The sequence below is a fragment of the Canis lupus genome, chromosome X (genome assembly GCF_011100685.1).
Source record: "Canis lupus familiaris isolate Mischka breed German Shepherd chromosome X, alternate assembly UU_Cfam_GSD_1.0, whole genome shotgun sequence".
Classification (NCBI taxonomy): Eukaryota; Metazoa; Chordata; class Mammalia; order Carnivora; family Canidae; genus Canis; species Canis lupus.
Window position 1 is genome coordinate 71,033,628 of NC_049260.1, and position 26,773 is coordinate 71,060,400.

At 36.2% G+C, this 26,773-nt stretch overlaps 1 protein-coding gene and 1 long non-coding RNA gene across 4 annotated transcripts in view; one reads left to right on the forward strand and one right to left on the reverse strand.

Annotated features, from left to right (window-relative positions):
* The window catches only part of DIAPH2 (diaphanous related formin 2), a 1,049,860-nt gene that overhangs the window by 778,559 nt on the left and 244,528 nt on the right, over window positions 1-26,773 (forward strand). For all 3 annotated transcript variants that reach the window (XM_038587833.1, XM_038587834.1, XM_038587835.1), the window contains one exon: window positions 14,105-14,269. In XM_038587833.1, coding sequence (XP_038443761.1) covers window positions 14,105-14,269 — 165 coding nt within the window. The remainder of the gene's footprint in view (window positions 1-14,104; window positions 14,270-26,773) is intronic.
* On the reverse strand, window positions 3,636-26,219 carry LOC111094822. Its single transcript, XR_005386386.1, has 4 exons — window positions 26,053-26,219; window positions 24,835-24,917; window positions 22,296-22,355; window positions 3,636-3,713 (listed from the first exon to the last, which is right to left on the reverse strand). It is a non-coding gene; the product is annotated as an uncharacterized LOC111094822 (long non-coding RNA).

Consider the following 26,773-nt stretch of genomic DNA (forward strand, 5'->3'; position numbering starts at 1 on the left):
GTAAAAATTTAAAAATAAAAAAAACAGTGTACAGTAATGATGAGAGTTATTTGCAGATACTTGGCATCATGTCTAATTAATTTCATAACTATATATAGTTATTGTTGAGTCTATAATATTATGTCTTAAAGTCCTTTATACCCTACTCTGTCACTCCCCAAAATAATAAAAGTCAATTCCTCAGGGACATACCCTTTGCCAAAAGTCATACTGACTACATATTTTGCATCATTGGCATTTGTAGTTAAATGACTTTTTATGGTCATTGGGAACTGTTACCACAGATTATGGGATAGGATATTTTGCTCTCTTAGCTAAAGTTATAATTCCAGACTATTCTGTGTTTTGAGGATGTATCAAAGCCAAACAGGGATCCATGGGTGTCTTGGCGATTTAGCGCCTGCCTTCAGCCCAGGCCGTAATCCTGGAGTCACGGGATCAAGTCCCTCGTTGGGCTCCCTGCATGGAGCCTACTTCTCCCTCTGCGTGTGTCTCTGCCTCTCTCTCTCTCTCTGTCTTCCATGAATAAATAAATAAAATCTTAAAAAAAAAAAAAAAGCCAAACATATTCAGACCAAGAGCATGTTCATTGAATCAATAAGAATGTTAATGGAGCGCTGTTAAGGTACCACCGTGATCTAGATTGGATTAGATGAGAGGAAGTCTCTGTTCTATTTTCCTTGGCTTTGCAGTTCTCACTGTTTTCATAGAGGCTTATCTCCAAGTTATCAAAGAGCCCAAGTATGGAACCCCGTGTTTCATAGATGGTTCAATATGTCATCTTCCAAACAACTCTTCTGTTACCAGTTAGGTTCCTACAAACAAGTAAGATGATACTCCTCTGTATAAAAATCATTGATTACTTGCCTCAAAGAAAACTTGAGAACCCTAATATGCATTCAATACCTTCCCAGGTATAGGGAAGAAAAGACTTGCCATATGTTCCTAAGTTTGATAGGTGGCTCTATACAACAAACTGATAATAGATTAAAGGAAGAAAAGATACACAGATTTAGTAATGCTTAATATGATGTACACAAGGACATCACAGGGGGAAAAAGTGGATACCTAAATAAGTGGTGAGATTTGAGAGCTTTTATGCCATCTTATGGGAAAGAAGATATAGGCTACTTAGAGGAAAAGACTTTTAAGAAAGATGAATAGGAACATAGAAGAATAAATGGAAGATATGATAGTGTGTGACACAGTTTGGGTCATATGTCAACTTCTAGTCTCCTCTTCTTTTTTAAAAAACGATTTATTTATTTAGAGAGAGAGCAAGTGGGAGGAGGGGCAGAAGGAGAGAGAGAATTCTGAAGTAGACTCCCCACTGAGCATAGAGCCTGCCAGGGGGCTTGATCCTAGGACCCTGATATCATGACCGGAGCCGAAATCAAGAGTTGGCTGCTTCGCCAACTGAAGCACCCAGGCACCCCTACTCTCCTTTGATAAGAGTCAATCTTCCTTGGTTGATGAAACTCCCAGGAAGATTTATAACACATGAGTTCCTTTTAGAGGATATGTCATTAAGCAGATAAGGAGAGTTCAGAGAAAGCTTCTCCTTACATTTGCTGTTTTTCCAAGTGCCTTCAACTCAAAATCAATCATATGTCAAAGAGGCATGTTTTAGGTGGCCTGTTCTGCCACCTATCACAGTCTTATCTTCCTCTACATCTCCCTGCATACTCAAACTATGTTTTCCCATAATAGTTAGAGTTCTTTGGTAACTCCGGATACATTTATATCTTTCCTCATGCTATTCTCATTGTCTGGAATGTCTTCTCTCTAGATTGAGAAATCCTTCCTATACTTCAAGATGGAACTCAAAAGTTACTTCCCTCTGAGATCGTGCCTAATAATCTCAGAATCACTTCCTGCTATGCATTTCCACATCGTTCTTGAATTCCTCTATGGAGCTTAGTTTATGTTACTATGTATTTTTATTTATTTATGTAACAGGGGAAGCAGTATAGTATGGTGGTTAAATACATAGTTTTGTGTTGTGGGAGAATGGGGAAAGGTACCCAGATTCAAATCCTTAATCCACCACTTATTACTGAGATGGCTTACTTTTGAGGAAGTCAGTTGATCTCCCTGAGGCTAATTTCATCATGTGGAAAATTGAGTTAGTAATAGCATATATGCATATAGGGCCATTGGGAGGGTTAAATATGACAAGACTTATAAAGCATTTAACTCAGTGACTACTTTATTGTAGAGTTCAATAAACATTACTTTCTGCTATTGCTGCTCTGCCTCTCAACACTAGTTTATAAATTCAGTGAGGGTTAGAAACCATGTCTCATCACTTTACTTTCTTTAGTTAGTCTCTAACAGTTTTGTATACAGTGTTGCTACATGATAAATGATGCTGAGAACTAAATATACAGTAAAGCTGGAGGTTGGACTTGATCTAATTAATGTATGTCCATGCATGTTATGAATATTAAATAACAATACTGACCTTCCAAAATATCAAACTCAAATTGTATAATCATAACTTTTACGTTACTCTAAATACAACTGTTTATATGCCAATCTGCATAGTTATGTATTGCCTAACACCTGCTATTTTTTAACTGCCTTTGATTCTATGTAACATTCTTAATAATTTATTAAATATGCTTTAATCGAATATTCATATAATATCCACTCTTATCAGTAGTTAGGAATTAACAAGTAGACTTACTATTAATAATCTGTGTTCCATTAGTCCTAAGAATGTTTTTGTTATTATTGTTAGTGTGGAGTGTGTGTGTGTGTGTGTGTGTGAATGTAACTAGTATCTCTTATGCCTTTGAGCAGAAGAAAACTGATCCTATCACTTCCTTATTTAAAACTCACCAAAGACTTAGAATTTTCTCAGGAAAAACTTCAAAATGCTTAAGAGACCTGTAGAATCTGGCCCCTAAGTACCTCAGGAACTTTCTACCTCCTATCTCCCACTTACTCCAGAGGCTCTCACATTCAGGCCTTTTCCTCTTCTTTGTGTTCCTACAATATTTAATATCTATCAGAGCCTTCATACACCCTTACCCCAGTGTCCCTCCTCTTGGCTCTTCCCTTTCAGGTCTCAGTTAAGTCTCCCAAATATGCATTCTTTAATAGCCTCTGCTTTACAATCACATTTATTTTTCAATTTGTAATTTTATTTTATTTTTTTCTTTGTGTTTAAAACAATTTTTTTAATTCATGAGAGACACAGAGGGAGATGCAGAGACATAAGCAGTGAGAGAAGCAAGCTCTTCACAGGGAGCCCTATGTGAGTCTTGATCCTGGGATCCCAGGATCATGCCCTGAGCCGAAAGCAGATGCTCAACCGCTGAGCGACCCAGGCATCCCTATTGCTTTGTTTATTGTATGTCTTCCCACAAAACTATGTCTATGAAAGCATTGACCAATGACTTTTTGTGAATATTTACTACCATATCCTCAGCACCTAAAAGATACCTGACACATGGCAGGTACTTAATAAATATATTTGAGTAGATAAATGAAAAAATCACTCTGCTGGGTGTCTAAGAATGCGAAGGTAGCCCGTCTTCAAAGGAAGGGTAAAAATAAATCTACAAAAGATGAAAAGGAAGTAAATAATGAAAGGAGGTAGAGAAAAGCAGTTCTGAGTGTACCTCTTACCTTTGTCATCACATTTGTAGCTTTAAGTGGAGACTGATTTAAAAACATTTTCTTTATACATGGCTGAATCAGGCCATCTGTGGAAAAGTGGGGTCATTACAAAATGGTTTCATCTCTCCAGTAACATAATTGCCTCCTATATGTTAAAAACTGGGGATCCTAGTTCAAAATTTTTATAATTAACTATGCTATCTTTGTTATATTGTGTCCTATCCCTAAGTTTTGTAATATGATTTTTTTAAAAAATTTTGTAATCTATATCCTAAACTATTTTATTGTGTTGAATCCAAGTGGAAATTAAAACATTCATTCCTTATTGTCCCTGCTAATGTTTCACATTTTAAAATATTTGTCCACACATATTCATCACATAATGTGTGATTTATAAGTAAATTCCGACTACTTTGATATATCTTAATATTATTTTTAAAGGATAAATTTCTATGAAATATAAATTTTTACTAAAAATATATTCAAACTGAAACATTAATATTTTGTTTTTAGCATTTAGAGAAATGTTTTCTGGCAGGTTATGGAAAGAAGAAATGATATTTATAATCTTCAATAGAGTGTATATTTGTAACTTCCTTTTATTTTAATGAATAATTATGCCATGTTGCTAACGAAAGCTTGTGTGAAGGTTAAGTGGATCTCAAGTTGATTTTCCCCTGTTCTCAACAATCCAGCAATAACACTATTTCAAATTTCAAGTTTTTTTAATTAAATGCATAACTAATGTACTCCCTATGAAAATGAGAAATTTTAAGAACTGATTTAACTCAATTACCTGTGAGATACATAAACTCCTTCATTCCCAGTGCCCTGCTAGTGCTTATTTTGGTTCTACTGGAACAAATTTTCTGTGGTAACAATTACTCTTTATATCAAAATGAGTAAAATGATAAATAGTGTTCTCTGCCTAGTATTTGATAAAGCAATACTATGTAGGGTAGGAAAAATTTTTCCTCACCCCTCTCAGGGTCTCTGGGTAGGTCTAAAAATTAAACTGACAAAGAGATTAAGAGGAGAAAAGCATACAGATTCATTGAATATAACTTTGACATGACATGGGAACCTTCATTAGGAAATTAAGAGCCAAAGAAATTGTTAAACCTCTTTTTTATGCTAGATTTGATAAAGCCTAGGAAGTTGTGGAAAGATATAATAGGGCAAAAAGCATACGTTAAATGTATTAAACTGAGGGGAAATTAGCAAGACCTGTCCATTCAGAATCTTTTCAGTATCCTTCCATCTTGGAGATAAGGGTATTTTGTTTCCTCAGGGTATAAGGAAGGCACTTTACACATGGAGGCCTTATAACTTGCTTCAGGAGAAAGTCAGAGTGACCTTCCTGCTTCCTCCTTTCTCTTAAAATTTTGAATATGCCATGGCGCCATATTTTGGAGTAACATGTCCTGAACCCTATCAGCTACTTTGCCAGTTAGAGGGCGAGGGTTAATAATACCTACCTTTAACAAATTTATAGACAGGTAGGTACAGCTACCAAAAATAGTGAAAACCGATATATAATATACCTAAAAGTGTAAAGAAAATAATTTGCTTTTGAGTAAATGCCTATGGATGAATACAGCTGTTTCAGGTTGAATTTTAAATCCATACTATTGCAGTATTACTAAGGAATATACTCTATAAATTTACATATATTCACACAAAAATATAGATGATAAAGTTCTATATAATTCTGTATAGTACATAAATACCCAAGTAACTGAAGATTGCTTCCCTAGGTCAGATTGTCAAGTGAGTTAATATAAAAAGGCTTTGTGGGATCTATGATATATGTTTTATAAATTAAGTATCCAGATTCGGATCAACATTAAGATCAAATGGTTTAAAATGAATATTTAGGGCAGCCTGGGTGGCTCAGCGGTTTAGCGCCGCTTTCAGCCCAGGGCGTGATCCTAGAGACCCGGGATCGAGTCCCACGTTGGGCTCCCTGCATGGAGCCTGCTTCTCCCTCCGCCTGTGTCTCTGCCTCTCTCTCTCTCTCTCTCTCTCTTTCTCTGTGTGTCTCTCATGAATAAATAAATAAAATATTTAAAATAAAATAAAATAAAATGAATATTTATAAAAGTTTAACATTTTACCTGCTACTGTTTTAAAATGTTGAGCACATTTTAGTTTATCAGCCTTGCAATGAACACTTATCTTAGGAAAAAGATGATGTGTTTTAATTCACAGTTATTTTGATGAACTTCCAAGCTGGAAAAATTAAAAATGTCTTTGTAGAAGGAGGAATTTGAGTCAAATGGTAAAAGAAAAATTACTCTAAGTTGCTTTTCCTACCTTATCTTTGATAAGTTTTTTATATGTATTAGATATGCTCACTTTACCACCTTAGACTTATACTTATTCTGAAGATATAAAATACTATGATTACCCCATCTTGGAAATTCTTCTTGGAAAGCACATTGTTTTCTAAGGATTCTTCTCTCTAAATATTTCAAAAACTCCCAAGGTTGTTTAAGCAGGTGGGAAAAGGTCATTCCACTTTTCAATCCCAGGATAGTCTAATCATCCTCCCCAAAGTACCCCATAATTTTTGTCACTCATAATATTCCTGTTATGTGCTAGGCACTATTGTAGGTGTTGATTTTATTTTCAGTCAATAAAACATGAAAGGTCAACTCAGGGGCCACATTTTTAAGTAGGGAAAGACAGGCAATAAAGAATTAAAAAAAGAAAGATAATGTCTGATAGTTATAAGTTTGCATAATAAAACAAAGTAAGCAAGAGTAATAGTGATGTAAGTGGATATTTTAAGATTTATTTATTTTAGAAAGGAGGAGGGGCAGAGGGAGAGGGAAAGAGAGTCTTAAGCAGGCTCTGCTGCTGACTGCAGAGCCTGATGCAGGGCTTGATTTCATGATCCTGAGATGGTGACCTAAACCAAAACCAAGAGACAGTAGCTCAACTGACTGCACCAACCAGATGCTCTGAAAGTGGATATTTTAGATTGAGTGGTTAGGGAAAGCCTCTGTGAGGAGGTGACTTTTAAGCTGAGATTGATTGATCTGGTGAAAAGAGAAACACTCTAAGCAGGAAGAACAGCAAGTGCAAAGGCCCTTAGTTGGGTATGAAAGCTTGGTATATTCAAGGGGAAAAAAAAACAACAACAAAAGGTTAATGTGGCTCAGCGTAGTGCTTAAGAGGAAGAATGAGATTCCATTAGGTTCCAGGGGTGAGTAGAGGCCAGATAATGTGGATCATCATAAACCCTGAAAAGGAGTTTAGATTTTATTCCAAGTGTTGTAGTAAATTGTTATAGGGTTTTCACGAGAGGATTAACATTTTTGATACCAAGAGAGTCCACTTAAAAGGACAACAACAGTAACATTCGAATAGAGATGACAAGTAGCAGTTGAATTCCTCAGGGGACATATTGGGGCTAGATATATAATTTGGAGGGGGACAGTCACCAATATACATGGTATTTAAAGTCATGTGAATTACTTAGATCAGTTAAATAGCATGTAGATAGAGGACTCAGGACCAAGCCTTCAGGGTACTCTAAAATTTTATAGAAGTTACCAGAAAAGGAGAGGAGATAAGACAATATTTTAAGCATGAGGGTGGGTGTCATAGAAACTGGCTAAATGTATCTGAATCTACTGAGACATCAAAAGGAGGACAGAGGGGTGAACATTGAATTTGGTAATATGATGGTTGTCATAAAGAATACATTTCTAGGGATCCCTGGGTGGCTCAGCAGTTTAGTGCCTGCCTTTGGCCCAGGGTGCGATCCTGGAGTCCCGGGATGGAGTCCCACGTCAGGCTCCCGGCATGGAGCCTGCTTCTCCCTCCTCCTGTGTCTCTGCCTCTCTCTCTATGTCTATCTTGAATAAATAAATAAATCTTAAAAAAAAAAAGAATACATTTCTATCATATCAAAAGAACACTAGACTAGGCATTATGCAAGGGACTATCATGATGTCTCCAGTAGGTGAGGAAAAATAATTTTCCCTCTACCCTTCTGACTCCCTCACTGAGACTCCCATGTAATAAAAGATAGATTAACCAAAGAAAATCAAACAGAAGTTTATTAACATATATACTCATGAATACATGGAAAATACCCAGGAAAAATGAGTAACTCCCTGAGGAGCCTAAGGTACCAGTTTCTTTTTTTTTTTAACTTAAGGTTTCTTTCTTTTAATTCCAGTGTAGTTAACGTACAGTGTTATATTAGTTTCAGGTGTACAATATGGTGATTCAGCAATTCTCTACATTACTCAGGGTTCATTATAAGTGTACTGTATATATATATATATATATATATATATATATATATATATATATTTTTTTTATTGGAGTTCAGTTTGCCAACATATAGCATAACACCCAGTGCTCATCCCTCCAAGTGCCCCCCTCAGTGATGTGTACTCTTTAATCCTCATCCTTATTTCACCCATTCCCCCAACTCAACTCCCCTCTGATGACCATCAGTTTGTATTCTATGGTGAAAGTCTGTTTCTTGGTTTGTCTCTTTTTTCCTGTTCTTGTTTGTTTTGTTTTGTTTCCTTCATTCTGTGGAATTTCCAAATTCTGTGGAATTTTTTTTTGACAATTTACTCTTTATTGATTAAAAATGAAGGAAACATGCAGCAAAATACAAAGTCAAAAAAAGGGAAGGGGGAGGTAAAATATTTTACATCTTCCATAATCTACCAGACATCATAGGAGGAACCTCCATTTATTGATACACCATTATTCTATCCTCAGATTATTAAATAGTATCAGCTGGCTCTAGGATTTGGTTCAAAACTTAAGCAAAAACCCCAAACAAATCCATTAGTCACTTAGAATAAGACCATACATTTCACAAATGGCATTGGCACATGTTATCTTGTGCTAAATTAGTCTCTACCCCAAGGGACCTGGGGATCCTGGGGACCTAGAAACAGAGGTGCACCCTTAGCCACTGCTCCTGGAGAGAAGCAAGGTCGCTCACTAAGGTCGCTCATATGAATGAGATAATATGGTATTTGTCTTATTCTGACTGACTTATTTCCCTTTGCATTATACTCTGTAATTCCATCAATATTTGTTGCAAATGGCAAGATTTAATTATTTTTTATGGCTGAATAATATTCCAGTGTGTGTGTGTGTGTGTGTGTGTGTGTGTGTGTGTGTACCACCTCTTATGTATCTATTCATCCATACATGCACACTTGGGCTGTTTCCATAATTTGGTATTGTAAATAATGCTGCAAATAACATAGGGATGCATCCCTTTGAATTTGTGTATTTTTGTATATTTTGGGTAAATACCCAATAGTGTAATTACTGGATCATAGGGTAGTTCTATTTTTAAATTTTTGAGGCACTTTCATACTGTTTTCCATACTGGCTGTACCAGTTTATACTCCCACCAACAGTGCAGGAGAGTTCCTATTTCTCCATATCCTCTCCAACACTTGTTTCTTGTGTTTTTGACTTCAGTCATTCTGACAGGTGTGAGATGATATCTCATTGTAGTTTTGATTTGCATTTTCTGATGATGAGTTATGTTGAGCATCTTTTATATGTCTGTTGGCCATCTGGATGTCTTCTTTGGATAAATGTCTGCTATGTCTTCTCCCCATTTTTAAAATTGGATTATTTGTTTTTGAGGTGTTGAGTTCTATAATTTTCTTTATATATTTTGAATACTAAACCTAAGCTACCAGTTTAAATACCATCTTCAGCTAAAGATAAAAGAAAGAAAGGTGTAAGGACACTCATTATGGGGAAGGGGCATATGGATAAGGAGGGAATTCACCATAAACAAGGGTACAGTTTTTATGCATATTTAAATCTTCAACTTAACCAGTGATACTCTGGATACCACTGAATCTCTTGTGATATAGAGTCATACTTCTCTTCCCACTACAGAGAAGGAGACATCCTTTGTAAATGTAAGTTTCCCTTTCAAAAAAGTAACTTTTACTCTTTTCAGAGCTTTTCTTGTGTCTACGGTTTCTCAGTCATCTCAAAATAATCGATAACATCTGCCTATTTCTTAAATGGATTATTTGTGTTTTGGGTGTTGAGTTTGGTAAATTCTTTATAGTTTTCGGATACTATACCTTTATCAGATATGCAAATTTGCATTTCCAAATATCTTCTCCCAGAGAAAGACAAATACCATATGATTGCATTCATATGTGGAATTTAAGAAACAAACAGATGAACATGGGGCAAAAGAGAGAGAAACAAACCATAAAACAGACATAACTCTAGCAAAAAAACTGAGGGTTGCTGGAGGGGAGGTGGGCAGGGGGATGAGTTCTATGGGTGATAGGTATTAAGGAGAGCACTTGTGATGAGCACTAGGTGTTGTATGTAAGTAATGAATCACTGAATTCTACTCCTGAAATTAATATTTCACTTTATGTTAACTAACTGAGGTTAAAATTAAAATATGAATAAATAAATAAATAAATAAATAAATAAGCCAAGGAGGCATATTTTAGGGTGGCATATTCTGCTTCCCTTCACTAAATGCTAATCCTAGATGGATGGGTGCCTTCTATCTCTTTCTACAACTCTGAAGTTTGAATACTAGTATTTCACTGCCTTTTTGATAAGATTACTCAGCTATTAGAAATGACAAATACCCACCATTTGCTTCAACATGGATGGAACTGGAGGGTATTATGCTGAGTGAAGTAAGTCAGTCGGAGAAGGACAAACATTATATGTTCTCATTCATTTGGGGAATATAAATAATAGTGAAAGGGAATATAAGGGAAGGCAGAAGAAATGTGTGGGAAATATCAGAAAGGGAGACAGAACGTAAAGACTGCTAACTCTGGGAAACGAACTAGGGGTGGTAGAAGGGGAGGAGGGCGGGGGGTGGGAGTGAATGGGTGACGGGCACTGGGGGTTATTCTGTATGTTAGTAAATTGAACACCAATAAAAAATAAATTAAAAAAAAAGATTGTTATGAAGAATACAGAACATAATAGAAGGGAAAGTATATCGTAAATGGTAAAATTCCATACAAATGCAAATTAATGTTAGAATTATTTCTAATACTAGATTATAAACTATTTAAGGGGCTGGATTGGCTTTAATGATCATTACATCCATCACAATGCTTAGCATAATACTAACTAGTGAGTTTAATGGCTGCTCAAAAAACTAAAATAAAAATTTCCTAAATGCAATAAAAGGATGAAAAGGAATGATAGTGTCTACTAGCTCTATTTTACCTGCAGTTCCAGTTAGGATTTGTGACTTCCTTGCAATTGTGAAAGATTTCCAATGCTGACTCATGCCATCTATCCCTTTTACAAGATAATCACTTTGAAGACAATAAGTAAAGGACTTGGAGATTGGTCTGCTTTCCATTTGTTATTTCTAAGATAAGCCATGCCCAGAATTTTTCAAATTTTCTCACTTTGGTATACAGAATTTCTGAATTTATTTTTTGTCTAGGAGAACAAATTTATGAAGTTACGTATCATTACATAGACATTTGTAGCTGGTAAGAAAAATGTTATGATAGATGGGAAACATAGTTTTTTTTTCCCTTTTTTATCTTTTGCTTTTCTCTGTGTGGTACAGATGTTGAGCCTTGTGAAATATACAGTTTAGTACTTTGCATTGCAAATAGAGTACAAGTAAGTGACCTTTGATAACTTTTATGCCTAGCAACAGACTCTATGGCATGAGTCTGTTAGTTTAGGTAAGAGAGACTAGCAAACAAAAATCTCACTTTCATTCTGTGCTAGGAAATGAAGAGTATTCATATTTCTGCAACTGTTAAACAAGATGTTTAACAATTTCTTAAAAGTCAAAGAATATATGGTAATAGTCTCAAATGTGTATGTAGCAGTATATGAGATCCATTTTTGCTAAAAAAAGAAAGAGTCAGAAATGCATTAATTCTTTCAGTCTATTAAGGTCAAAATGGACTTGGGGATTGAAAGATTTAGTGTTAATTGTTATAGCAAGGGAAAGTTTTGGTGTTGCTAATGTGAATGCTAATATTTAAGTAGCATAAGAAAGAACATAGGTAGGGTCCTGTGTCACTTTTAAAAATCACCTTGTATCCAATAAGTTTCAGCTGCAAAGTAATTTTCCAGAAATGGTCTGAGAAAAAAAAAAAAAAAGAAATGGTCCAATGTTCTCCATTGACTTCCATTGTAAAACAAGAGCTGTGTTCTCCTTGAAAATAAATTTGGCCCCAAGTTAATAATAAAGCATACTGCAGAATTCAGAAAATCTTAAATATATAAGATTTATCTTTTTATAAATCACATATTTATATTTGTAAATTTTAAGATTAATCTTAAAATAATAAAATCACATTTTTAGTGCTGATGAAATAATAGTAAAATAATAGTACCATTTCTTAGTGCCTGATGAAATAATACTACCATAAAATATTAATACACTATAGTGGACCTTATAATAGCATGCCCCAAACTGTGTTATTATCCTTCTTTTTCAATTCTAAGCATTTTACCTTTCATGTAAAAACATTTTACTTCTGTGATCATTATATTTTTTAAATGTACCTCTAATATTTATTTTTTTAAGATTTTATTTATTCATGAGAGACACAAAGAGAGAGAGGTAGAGACATAGGCAGAGGGAGAAGCAGGCTCCATGCAGAGATCCCCATGTGGGACTAGATCCCAGGACTCCCGGATCACAGCCTGAGCCATAGAAGAAAGACTAGAAGAAAATGCTCCAAACTGTTCACAATATTTGCTTCTGAGTTTATTGGAAGTTATAGTTTATTTGTTTTTGTTTTCTAACTTGCCCAAAGAGATTTTTTTTTTTTTTTTTTTTTTTTAAGGAGAGAGAAAGAGAGAGTGGCAGAGTTGGTAAAGCACCCAACTCTGGGTTTTGGCTCAGGTTGTGACCTCAGGGTTCTGAAATTGAGCCTGAGTTGAGCCTTGCACTCAGTGTAGATTCTGCTGGGCATTCTCACTCCCTCTTCCTCTGCACCTCTCATGTATGTATGTGCTCTCTCTTTAATAAATAAATAAATAAATAAATATATATATATATATATCTTAAAAAAAAGAGAGAGAGAAGAGAGAGTGTGCACACATGTGTGAGTGGGCAAGGGAAACAGAGGGAAAGGGAGAGAGAGAATCTTAAGCAGGCTCCAGGCCCAGCATGACATGAAACAAAAATCAAGATTCAGAAACTTAATCAACCAAAACATCCAGGCACCCATAATGAGATAATTTTCTATATCCTCTATAATCAGAAGAAAGTACTGTAATTTCTTTCTTTAATGATAAATTTATATATAATGATGTCTTTAGTTAGACACATAAATATATTTGATTCATTTCTATTTTGGTACTGGTTATTATCACTTTTTTGATAAAATTTTAAAAACAATGATGTAATTAATTTCTGGATAAACAACTTGTCTAGAGCATACTTCTCAAGGTATATCCAGGACTGGCAGCCTCAGCATCACCTAGGAAATTGTTAGATATCTAATTCTCAGGCTCCTGGGCTCAATCCCAGCAAACAGCAATCTGGGTTTTAGCAAGCCCTTTGGGTAATTAAGATTCTAGAACAATAACAGAATTTCTCCCCATTCTCTTTCCTCTCACTTTCTCTCTCTCCCTCTTCTCCCTTTTTTTTCATACCTTCCTCTTGCCTTCTGTCCTTCTCCTTTTCCCCCCTCTCCTTCCCCTCTTCTTGTGGGATACACACACACACACACACACACACACACACAAACCATATATATACAGCCTATATATAGAATTCACGGTTACCTCTCTCTGAATAGAATACGTGTATTTAGAAAGAGAATATTTTTTTCTAAGTTTTTTGTTATTTGTTTCTGACCTACCTTGTTCATTAAAAGATAACTAAGTTTTCTGGTATTTGTACTTATATACTTTCATTTAACAAACATGTTTTGCATTGTTATACATTAGATAGTTCTGCATAATTTACTAATTTTTTAACCTCATTAACCAATATAATGATTCTAGCATATTATTATAAACTGAATTGTGTCCCCCTCCAAATTCTTATGTGAAGCCCTAGCCCCCCAGAATCTCAGAATGTGACTGACTATATTTGGAGATAGGGTTTTAAAGAGGCAATTATATTAAAATAAGGTCCTAGTTTCTGCCCTACTCCAATATGACTACTGTGCTCATAAGAAAAGAAGATGAAGACACAAACACAGGTAGAAGTACTGCTATGTGAGGATATACTGAGAAGGTGGCCATCCATAAGCTAAGGAGAGAGGCCACAAAAGAAACCAAACTTGCCAACACCTTGATATTGGACTTCTAACCCCAGAATTGTGAGAAAATACATTTCTATTGTTAAAGCTAGTCAGTCTGTGGTATTTGTAATGGCAACCCTAACAAATTAATACATAAGTGTTTATAAAAATGATATAATTCAATCTTAACATCTAGTGATTGCCTTTAAGATACTATCAGGTCATGTTCCTTGACAGAAAGCTACAGCTTTACAAAGAGTGCCAGAGACCAGTATGAAAAACTGCTCACCATGCACAACAACATGCTAAAGCTCTATGAGAATCTTGGAGAATACTTTATTTTTGACTCTAAGACAGTGAGCATAGAAGAGTTCTTTGGTGATCTCAGCAACTTCCGAACTTTATTTCTGGTGAGTAATACATTTTAAAGGATTGCAAGACCTGTTGTTTGTGTTTTTTAAATAATTTATTCTGTTAGCATTTTATGTACCTATTGCTCATACTGATTTCATGTTATAGTCCTTTAACGGGAATTGAAAGGTATTTTATACTTGTGACATAGATAAAAATGGTTGGCTGATTTAATATATAATGGGGACTTAAAAGAATTGTCTTCAACCTTAGATATATATCTGAATTTTTCTTCACAAATTTTATAAGAAAATGAAAAAATTGGTACTTAAATGTTGTTGATTTTTATACAGCATACTATTATAATTTGACCTAGCTTAAAAATTAATACCTAAAGTAATCTTTCAATTAATACATTAACATGCTATGATTTATGAGTAAGTTTTTGTTATAGTCTATACAAGAAATCAATTCTAAATTAGACTACATAAAAAACATGGAATATTAAATTTTATTTCATAATGTAGGCTCCAGTTTCCAACTAGAACTCTTGGGGATAACAGTAGATATTAGCATTAGTTAGAGATGGATAATCAGGGTGTGAGTTGTGATGCTAGAGGGAAGCAAAAGCTTCACTGTATAAGTGTTGTGGAAATACTTCTCTGCACTCAGTGAAAGAGTAGAAGAGCACAGATTCCAATTATGATAGTAATAGAAAATTATGCATAATAGTTGATATCAAACAAGTAAAGTTACATGTATTTTAAAGAATGAACTCTAGCAATTATCCCCAACAGGAAGATCAGTTAGCAAACTAATTCATTGAGGTATGTTTCTTTTTTTAAATTTTTTTTTAATTTTTATTTCTTTGCGTATATTTTTTATTGGCGTTTCATTTGCCAACATATACCATAACACCCAGTGCTCATCCCATCAAGCGCCACTCTCAGTACACGACACCTAGTCACTCCGTCCCCCTGACCACTTCAATTCCAACCCCTTGTTCGTATCCCACCGTTAGGTGTCTCTCATGTTCTGTCACCCTCACTCATATTTCCTACTCATTTTCTCCCCTTTCCCCTTTATTCCCTTTCACTATTTTTTTATATTGCCCAAATTAATGAGACCATATAATGTTTGTCCCTCTCCAATAGACTTATTTCACTCACCATAATACCCTCCAGTTCCATCCACGTCGAAGCAAATGGTGGGTATTTGTCGTTTCTAATGGCTGAATAATATTCCATTGTGTATATATATATACATACTAAATGTTCTTTATCCACTCATCTATCAATGGACACCGAGGCTCCTTCCACAGTTTGGCTATCGTGGACATTGCTGCTATAAACATCGGGGTGCAGGTGTCCTGCCGTTTCACTGCATCTGTATTTTTGGAGTAAATCCCCAGGAGTGCAATTGCTGGGTTGTAGGGCAGTTGTATTATTAGCATTTTGAGGAACATACACACACTTTTCCAGAGTGTCTGTACCAGTTCATATTCCCACCAACAGTGCAAGAGAGTTCCCCTTTCTCCACATCCTCTTCAACATTTGTTGTTTCCTGTCTTGTTAATTTTCCCCATTCTCACTGGTATGAGGTGGTATCTCATGGTGGATTTGATTTGTATTTCCCTGAAGCCAGTGATAAAGAACATTTTCTCATGTGCTTCTTGGCCATGTCTGTGTCTTCTTCTGTGAAATTTCTGTCCATGTCTTTTGTCAATTCATGATTGAATTGTTTGTTTCTTTGCTGTTGAGTTTCATAAGTTCTTTATAGATCTTGGATACTAGCCCTTTATCTGATATGTCACCTTCAAATATCTTCTCCCATTCTGTAGGTTGTCTTTTAGTTTTGTTGACTGTTTCTTTTGCTGTGTGGGAGCTTTTTATCTTGATAAAGTCCCAATAATTCATTTTTGCTTTTGTTTCTGTTGCCTTCATACATGTATCTTGCAAGAAGTTGCTGTGGTCAAGTTCAAAAAGGATGTTGCCTGTGTTCTCCCCTAGGATTTTGATAGATTCTTGTCTCACATTAAGATCTTTCATCCATTTTGAGTTTATCTTTGTGTATGGTGTAAGAGAATGGTCTAGTTTAATTCTTCTGCATGTGGCTGTCCAATTTCCCCAGCACCATTTATTGAAGAGACTGTTCTTCTTCCAGTGGGTAGTCTTTCCTGCTTTGTCGAATATTAGTTGACCATAGAGTTGAGGGCCCATTTCTGGATTCTCTATTCTGTTCCATTGACTATGTGTCCAGTATTGTGCCAGTAACATACTGTCTTGATGATCACAGCTTTGTAGTACAACTTGAAATCCGGCCTTGTGATGCCCCCAGATCTGGTTTTCTTTTTTAATATTCCCCTAGCTATTCAGGGTCTTTTCTGATTCCACACAAATCTTAAGATGATTTGTTCCAACTCTCTGAAGAAAATCCATGGTATTTGATAGGAATTGCATTGAACGTGTAAATTGTCCTGGGTAGCATAAACATTTTCACAATGTTTATACTTCCAATCCATGAGCATGGAATATTTTTCCATCTCTTTGTATTCTCCTCAATTTCTTTCAAAAGTGTTCTGTAGTTTTTAGGGTATAGATCCTTTACCTTTTTGATTAGGTTTATTCCTAGGTGTCTTAAATGGGATTGACTCCTTAACTTCTCTTTCTTCGGTCTCATTTTTAGTGTATAGAAATGTGACTGATTTCTGGGCATTGATTTTGTATCCTACCACACTGCCCAATTGCTGTTCTTTCTCTAGTTCCTTTAGGTGCAAGGTTAGCATATGTATTTGAGTTTTTTCCAATTTTTTGAGGAATGCTTGTATTGCGATGTATTTCCCTCTTAATACTGCTTTTGCTGTATCCCAAAGATTTTGAGTGGTTGTACCTTCATTTTCATTAGTTTCCATGAATCTTTTTAATTTTTCTCTAATTTCCTGGTTGACCCTTTCATCTTTAGCAGGATGTTCTTTAACCTCCACGTGTTTCAGTTTCTTCCAAATTACTTCTTGTGATTGAGTTCTAGTTTCAAAGCATTGAGCTCTGAAAATATGCAGGAGACAATCCCAATCTTTTGGTATTGGTTAAGACCTTATTTGAGACCCAATATGTGGTCTATCCTGGAGAAAGTTCCATGTGCACTTGAGAAGAATGTATATTCAGTTGCATTTGGATGTAAAGTTCTGTAAATATTGTGAAATCCATCTGGTCCAGTGTATCATTTAAAGTTCTTGTTTATTGGAGATACTGTGCTTAGAATATCTGTCATTTGCAGAAAGTGCTGTGTTGAAGTCTCCCAGTATTAGTGTATTACTATCTACATATGTCTTTGGTTATTAATTGATTGATATACTTGACAGCTCCCATATTAGGGGCATAAATATTCATGATTATTAGGTCCTCTTGTTGGATAGATCCTTGTAGTATGATATACTGTCCCTCATCATCTCTTACTACAGTCTTTGGGATAAACTTTAATTTATCTGATATAAGGATGGCTACCCCTGCTTCCTTTTTAGGACCATTTGAATGGTAAATCGTTCTCCAACCTTTCATTTTCAGGCTGTAGGTGTCCTTAGGTCTAAAATGAGTCTCTTGTAGACAGCAAATAGATGGGTCTTGCTTTTTTATCCAGTCTGAGACCCTGCGTCTTTTGATGGGATCATCAACCCATTCACTTTCAGAGTTACTATTGAAAGATATGAATTTAGTGTCATTATAATACCTATTCAGTCCCTGTTTTTGTGAATTATTTCTTTGGGTGTCCTCTTTCTTTTACAGCCACTTAATATTTCTTGCAGAGCTGGTTTGGTGGTCACAGATTCTGTCAGTTTCTATGTATCTTGGAAGCTCTTATCTCTCCTTCTATTCTGAAGGAGAGCCTTGCTGGATAAAGAATTCTTGGCTGCATGTTCTTCTCATTTAAGACCCTGAATATATCCTGCCAGCCTTTTCTGGCCTGCCAGGTCTCTGTGAAGAGGTCTGCTATTAATCTAATAGTTCACCCAATATAAGTTAGGGATATCCTGTCTCTTGCTGCTTTAAGGATTTTCTTTTTATCCTTGGAATTTGCAAGTTTCACTATTAAATGTCGAGGTGTTGAACAGTTTTTATTGATTTTAGGGGGGTACCTTTCTGTCTCCTGGATCTGAATGCCTGTTTCCCTCCTCAAATTAGGGAAGTTCTCAGCTATGATTTGTTCAAATATGCTTTCTGGTCCTCTGTCTCTTTTGGCACCCTCTGGAACCCCAATTAAACATAGATTTTTCCTTCTGAGGCTGTCATTTATTTCCCTTAACCTTTCCTCATGGTCTTTTAATTGTGTTTCTCTCTTTTCCTCAGCTTCCTTCCTTGCCATCATCTTGTGTCAGTCACTCTTTCTTCTACCTCATTAACCCTCGTCGTTAGGACCTCCAGTGTGGATTGCATCTCATTTAACTGATTTTTAATTTCAGCCTGATTAGATCTAAATTCTGCATCATGAAGTCTCTTTGATCCTTTATGCCTTTTTACAGAGTCAGCAGTAGCTTTATAATTGTGGTTCTGAATTGGCTTTCTGACATGGAATTGTAATCCAAATTCTGTAACTCTGTGGCAGAGAGTACTGTTTCTCATTCTCTTTTGTTGTGAGTTCTTCTTGTCATTTTGCTCAGTGCAGAGTGGTTAAAAACGAGTTGTACTGGAAAAAGGTAGAAAAAAAAGGAGGGGTACCCTCTGGTCCTATATACTGTAAAACCCTCGACTTCCCCTGGAGCTTTGCAGTGCTGCTTGGTTAGAACTTGCTCTTCCCCTGTCCTTCCAGCTGGTCCTTTGGAGGAAGGCGCCTGCTGAGCTGATCTCAGGGGTGTGAACCTAGGGGAGCTGCCCCGCCCCCTGCCAGGTGCAGGGCTGAAGTGGGAGCTGTTAATTCTGTGAGGCCCCTGTTCCCTAGTGGGCCTCACTCTGTCCCAGGCACAGAGTGACACAAGGAGGAACAACCGTACTGGCCACGGCCAGCTCTCCAGCTCCGGAGACAGCTCCAGCAGTAACTACCGCAGTCTTCCAGTCCACACTTGCATAGATGCTTAGGGGGTGAGGGTGCTGATCTACACAGCTTGGGGACGCTTGGTGGCAAGAGAGTCCTCACTGTCCTGTGCCCTCCCCACCTCTGCCTGTCCCAGGGGGAGCACCGGATCCTGGGCTGTGTCCCCGGCGCCCTGTGCTCCGGGCCTGTGCTGCTGGAATCATGCTCCCAGGGCTGCGACTCCCAAAGGCAGCAGGGCACAGCCTCCTCCTCCCGGAGTTGCCGCCTGAGCTTCTCCTGAAGCCCCGCCAGGCGTTGGCTCCAGCCCTTTACCGAGTTCAGACTGTGGTGTGTTGTTTTGTCTCCCCTGGGTGCACTTCCTGTGTTATTGATCTGGGAGACTGGAAGCTCCACTGCCCCTCCTGTGATTCTGCCTGGTTTCCCTGCAAGCGCCTTTCTGTCCGGGAAGAATCTGCTGTGGGTTTTTAAAGTTCCTGCTTCTCCGGGGCCGGGCTTTCCTGTCCTGGAGGCTTTCGCCATGGGTCTTAGCCCGGATCCTCACTGGGGCCCCTCCCCTACTAGATGATTCTTCTTCTTCTTCTTCTTCTTCTTCTTCTTCTTCTTCTTCTTCTTCTTCTTCTTCTTTCTTCTTCTTCTTCTTCTTCTTCTTCTTCTTCTTCTTTCTTCTTCTTCTTCTTCCTCTTCTTCTTCTTCTTCTTCTTCTTCTTCTTCTTCTTTCTTCTTCTTTCTTTTTTATTACTATTTTTTTTGTCTTCCTACCTTGTTAGAAGTGCAAACTCTGGGCAGCCTGGGTGGCTCAGCGGTTTAGCGCCACCTTCCGCCCAGGGCATGATCCTGGAGACCCAGAATCAAGTCCCACGTCGGGCTCCCTGCATGGAGCCTGCTTCTCCCTCTGACGGTGTCCCTGCCTCTCTCTCTCTCTCTGTGTGTGTCTTTCATGAATAAATAAATAAAATCTTAAAAAAAGAAGAAGAAGAAGAAGAAGAAGAAGAAGAAGAAGAAGAAGAAGAAGAAGAAGAAGCACAAACTCTTCTCTCTGTAGAGTTCCAGCTGTTCTCTTTAAATCTCAGGTCGAATTGGTAGGTTCAGGATGATTTGAAAGTTATCTAGGTAATTTGGTGGGGACAGGTGACTTGGGGACCCTACTCCTCTGCCATCTTGCCTCGCTCCTTGAGGTATATTTCTATCCCCAAAGCAGATATTTGCTAGATAGGGCTCTCTTTCTTAATTGACTGTGTTGCTCCATGAAATTGTTGCATTTTGGTATGACTTGCACAGTCTATGAGATACAGTTATTTTTGTGGAAAGCATTTGCTTTTATCTACTGAGTTAGGACATATAACCCCAAGCACATCCTATTTTTGGTGATATAAGTTGAATAAGAAGCTTTCATAAATATGATCATTTGTCTTTTTTTTTTTTAGAGTATTAGCTTATTTTGGTTTTTGGTCTTTATCCCTTAATATACACGCATATTTAACTTTTTAGCTGGACAGTAAGTAGTAAAATGTGTTCTGGCAATGACTCATCCAAATATTTTCAAAACTTAAAAGCTGTTAATATGCCATGAGCCTATGATACCATGTTATATCTACTTGGAGTGTTTTCAAGAAGAAAAAAGTATATGTTGAAAAGGAATGGAGACTAGAAAAATACACTTCAGTTGACACATTGAGAAGATAATTCTAATAAATTATTTTTGTAACATCAATGTCTATGAGTAAATGGAGATGAATATAATTAATATTGTCAATTTCTATTAAAAAGTGCCTTGTTTTAACATGGATTGGTTGTGAAAACACTGTCACATTAGTGCTCCTCACCTCCCTGATACATAGTCACAAAATAGAATTTGATGTACTCCCATTTTATAACATTTCGTTAAGGACAATACCTGCGTGGCAGCCTATGTTTAATCGTATTAAGCAGATGCTTAGAAATCTTGCTAAGAACTAGAACTATACTTGTAATTACTTCTCAATCATAAGTCGTTGTTGTTGTTTTAAATGTGATGACACCATTGTTAGGAAGACCTGATTCTGTGGCCTAGTGCTGTCACTAATAAGCTGTGTGAATTTATATAAGTCATTTATCCCTTGTAGCTACATATTTATTTATAAAATTAAGTGATTATACTCCTGATCTCTAAGAATTTCTTCCTCTTTAAAAGTCTATGAGTCCTAGAATTTCAGAGAGTCATGTGGATTACATACATAAATAGGATATATTTGTCTACTGGCTTCACTGTGTGTGTAGCTTGAATACAGGGAAATAATTTGCCACAAATCATTCTCATTGTAAATAACTTGACATTCTGAAGTCCTGTTTTCTGTGCATTTTTGTTAATTTCTTGAGATCCTGCTAAGACTGATTTCCAAAGCTTTCAAAACAGGTAACCAACTCCTACAATGTGTCATGGTCAGCTGCCTGCCATCTGCTTTTCAGAACACTATTACAATAATTTTTTTCTACAAATTATTATTGACTTGCTGGCATGAAAACTAAGTGTGCAATTTATTAGTTGTTTTGAACTTTAGTTGGTTATGTAATCTCTCTGAGCATCAGTTTCCTCATTTATAAAATAGAGGTGATTATTCCCAACACATCTTTCTCTATGTTTCACTATGTGAAAACACCTCATAACCTATGCTATGCAGATGGAGAGTATTATTAGCCATACTCTGTCCATCCATTTGATTAGTATTTATTGAGAACCAATTTGATTCTGGTAATGCTCTAGTCCAGAGTTAAAGGGAAGAAAACAGTCTCTCTCTATCCATGAATGAAAAGAGACAGACAAGTAAATACAATGTAATTTGATAAGTGCTGCCTTAGGAATATCAAGATGCTATAATAATGTAAAGGAGGATCTGCCTAACCCTGCCTGAGCTGGCCTGAGAAGCCTTCACAGAGGATGTGACATTTGAGCAGAGTCTGGAAAAGCCCATAGGTGTTTGACAAGTAGACTTTGACAAGCAGGTTTAAGGATTTTACACCTGACCTATAAGCTAAATACTCCTAAATCAACATCACCAACTTCAGTCAATCATTTGTGCTCACCAGGTTCCTGTTTCATAGTGAGATTAAAGTGATTTCACTCTCCCAGGGGAGGGAAGAACCCTGAAAGACAGACAAAAATTGTAATCACCAGAAGTTCCCATTTTCTTAGTGTTTTGTGTGTTTGGTTTCAGGGTTCCTACTGTTAAAAACATATTGGATTATAGACAGAGACAATAAAATACCAGTATTGCTGAGAAGAAAATAAGAGTTCTGATTCAGGTGCTACCTAAAAATCACTTCCAAATGAGCTCAGAGTTTCATCTTGGGAAATCTATTTGGCATGTAAAGCATAAACAAAATTCACATACCAAAAAATCTTCCTCAGAGAGATATCCTCCAAAAGATGAGAAAAATGGAAATAAAAGGGTTTGACATTATGGATTAAGACCTTTTTCAAAATAATCAGAAGCAATTTAATGAAAACAAAATTGGGTATATGAGATACTGCTATATTATTCACATCATTCATATTAAATATTACTCAACTGAGGATATTAAAGATATTCAAGATGAATGTCCTATATATTAGCATGAAGGTATATGTAATTGAAAACAGTTCTAAATTCATAATTCAGTCTCTTTTTCTAGTTGGCTTCCAGACATCATCAGAGTTCAAAACAACTGCTTATAATATAGGCAAGATTAATTAATAATCCCTAAATTTAAGTTGGATATTTTGTGGAACAAAATAAAATTCGGCATTTATAGAATATCTAGACATCTTTTTTGGCTTACTCTTCTTTATACTTCAGTTAGTTCCAATAGTTGGCTACACAGTCTCTTTTCTTTTGAGATATTTTGAATAGAATATTCAATTCAGTGAACTTTATATGTTTAACTGCCATGAAGTATCTTGCTTAGGCATAAAAAATAATTTCAGCTGTTGGGTAAGTGTTTGAGGCAAGTATTATACTTTAGTAACTTTCGTATCTCCAAATAAACTATAGAAAATATTTCTTTTGTCTTTTGTCTTTTAAATGTCAATTTCTTTTTGATTCTGTGTGTTTTGTCTTGTTTTTTAAAGAACAATATGTTACACAGGCATTTAATTAATTTTTGTTTGGTTTGTATTCTCTTTCTCTATCTCATATACTAGATATATAGGAACAAGGCTTCATAGAATTAATAGATTCATTTACATAACTTAAGAAGAAAATGTTACCATTACTATTAATCATGCTGCAAGATTTCTCAACAAAATAAGTATTTGCTGCAATTCATTTGATAAACTTTAACATTTTTTAATCAGAATTTCCTTTAACAATTTTTAACAGCTCTTAGATGAATATTAAACGACTGTTAGGAGGCTAAGTGATAGGTATATTTATGCCATCATTCAGCCTTTTTGCTTCTATCTCCTAAATGTCTTTGAATCCATTCATTTCTCTCAAATCCCAATGATGCTCTTTAGTTCTTGGCCTTTACCATCTCTCAGCTGGACTAATATAATGATCTGACTGATGTCTGTGTCTACTTCTCTCATACTTCTAATCCATTCACCACATTATAGTCAGAATAAAACTGAAAGCAAAACAAACAAGACAGTGTTACTTTCCTGATTTAAAATTCCTTAATGAATTCTCTGTAGCCTCAGGATGAAATCTAATGTGTTTAAAATTAAAGTGGCTTCTAAAATCAAAAGAACTATGGTTACTTAAAGGCCAGACCATCTATGCTCAGCTGACTGAACCATGATCACTTAATGTGAATTCTCCTCCCAAACTAGTAAAAGTAAAGTATGAAAATGAAAACAGCAGAACGAGACAACACCAAGTGTCTAAGAAGATCTGAGCCTCCTAGAACAGAGAGAAACTTTGGGAGCACAGTATTGAAACTAAATGAAGGCTCAGAGGCAAAGATGTGATTGCCATTATTCTTTAATTGCTCCCATAGCTACTATGGCATGGAGAGTAAGGAACTGAGGTTATTTATCTTAATTCTCATTTGGGGACAATCTTATCTTCTATCTTAATCTTCCTTTCAAAATCTAAACTTGCATGAGAGCTCCTTATGTACCCATATTGATTTATGGAGATATTTAATTTTGAGAAGCTCTCATTTCTCTCAAGCCGTCTTCCTCTTTATAAAGCCTCAATCATGTCTAAATCTAAAGTATAATTGAAAAGCCAAAGTGAACACCTGCATTTGGTTAGACTCAAAAGACTAAATTGATATATACAGAGCATTTTTATTCATTCATTAAAGGCAATTTGCCTTTAAAGAAATGAGGATGAATTTTTACATGAAAAGATTGTGTATACAATTTCTGATCCAAGAAGACTAAGTTATTTTGACACATTTGTAAACTTTCAATTTACAAAACACTTGACATTTAAAGGAGACTTTAGTGCAGTATTATAAAAATGGGTGAGTTACACAAAAAAAACAAATATGTTCTTTAACAAAGGAGAGTCTTAATCAGTAATATATACTGTTATCTAAAGTCCCATCATCCAAAATCTTTATTAGATGCCTCATAATTTGATAGATCTTTGCTTTGCCAATAAAATGCCAATGGTAATTAATATTGTAAAGATACCTTTGAGAAACTGCAAAGACCATGATGTACCTCTTGAATAGTATAGTTTCATTTGTAAGCTCAGTATTTCCAGGCCTCAGTACCTGCGAATTCAGATGGGGGTCACTTTAAGTAACAATAACCCAAATTATTTCTTCTTTACCTTCACGGACAGGACTCAAGCTCCCTGCAAAGTCTCCACTCCCACAAGCACATCTGGAGTCATCATATATGGGCTCAAAAACATGTTAGCTATAGTTACCACTTGACATTTTCTCACAGATATTTGAGTGCCTATTCTTCTTCTAGGATGATGAGAATATAGCATTAAAAAAAATAAAGCCCTGCCCTTCCTGTCCTGCTATATCTCCGGCTTCCCTCTGCCTTTTACTGGCAAGCTGTATGGGGCTGCCCTCAATGAAAATCCCCATCTGGACCAAGGTTGCAGACTCCTACTGCTCTACTTATGCCACCAATCCTTGCAGTACCATAGTGGTGTTATGCTCAGTACAGAAGTAGCTATGTTTCACAGCACACTTCATAAAAACAGTTCCTTTTGCTTTTCTTCTGACCCCTTTCCCCTTGAAGGCTTAAAAATTGTCAAGTCCGGGATCCCTGGGTGGCGCAGCGGTTTAGCGCCTGCCTTTGGCTCAGGGCGCGATCCTGGGGATCCGGGATCGAATCCCACGTCCGGCTTCCGGTGCATGGAGCCTGCTTCTCCCTCTGCCTGTGTCTCTGCCTCTCTCTCTCTCTCTCTGTGACTATCATAAATAAATAAAAGTTAAAAAAAAATTGTCAAGTCCTAAAGACCTCAAAAATCCTAAATCCATAAGCCCCTCTATTCCCCTCCATCCTTCCTTTTGTTCTGTCACCTAACTTTTCCTAGAAGCCAGGGATAAATAAAGTACCAGCATAACTCCTTTCATGCAAATAGAGCCTAAGGGCCCACTAACTACCTCTCTTTAATCACACACACACACACACACACACACACACACACAGATAATTCCCTTTGAGCTCAGCTGGGACAACCCTAGCTCTGTAGCCTTAGATTTATTTTGATCTATTGCAACTCTTTGAAAATAGACAATCCATGTAAAATATATGGTCACTCTAGTAAGCAGAATATTTGACCAGAATACCTCATTCACCAGCTGTGGCAGAGAACAGGCTTTACTTTTTTTTTTTATTTTTTAGAAAAAGATGTCACTTATCAACTATTGTATTCTGTTTGCTTACTTTGAGCCAGGAGTAGATGTCCTGTTTTTCTGATGTGATTGTTCCTTGTATAAAAAAACTAAATATTGGGATCCCTGGGTGGCGCAGCGGTTTAGCGCCTGCCTTTGGCCCAGGGCGCGATCCTGGAGACCTGGGATTGAATCCCACGTCGGGCTCCCGGTGCATGGAGCCTGCTTCTCCCTCTGCCTGTGTCTCTGCCTCTCTCTTACTGTGTGCCTATCATAAATAAATTTTAAAAATTAAAAAAAAAAAACAATATTATATCATAAGGAACTAAAGGAATAAGTAATAATGGCATACATGATTTAAAGAGAACCCAACTCTTCAACATGGTAAAAAATGCCTACTGATATAAATGCTTTTTAAATATGTACACATTTTAGATTAATAAAAATTTTAAATATCATAAATGTTTTTAAATATTTCTAAAAGTTTTCAGAATTGTTTATGGCAAGATGAATATTGTCCTTTAAAAATCTAAGGCAATGTCATAGTTAACACTGAAAATATTAACAAAATCAGTTCAATGCCTACTTTTCTTATTAAAGTCTAACAATAACTAAAACCAGGAAACAAAATTCAATATCTTTATTTCTAGCAACAACACCTCACAGAATTTTTCAAAGAAGTGTTTCTCATAAATAAGTTATTATAGAGTTATGTTCAAATACCAGGAAGTAAGAAAGTTATAAGATAGGCAGTAGGGTATACAAGCTGACCT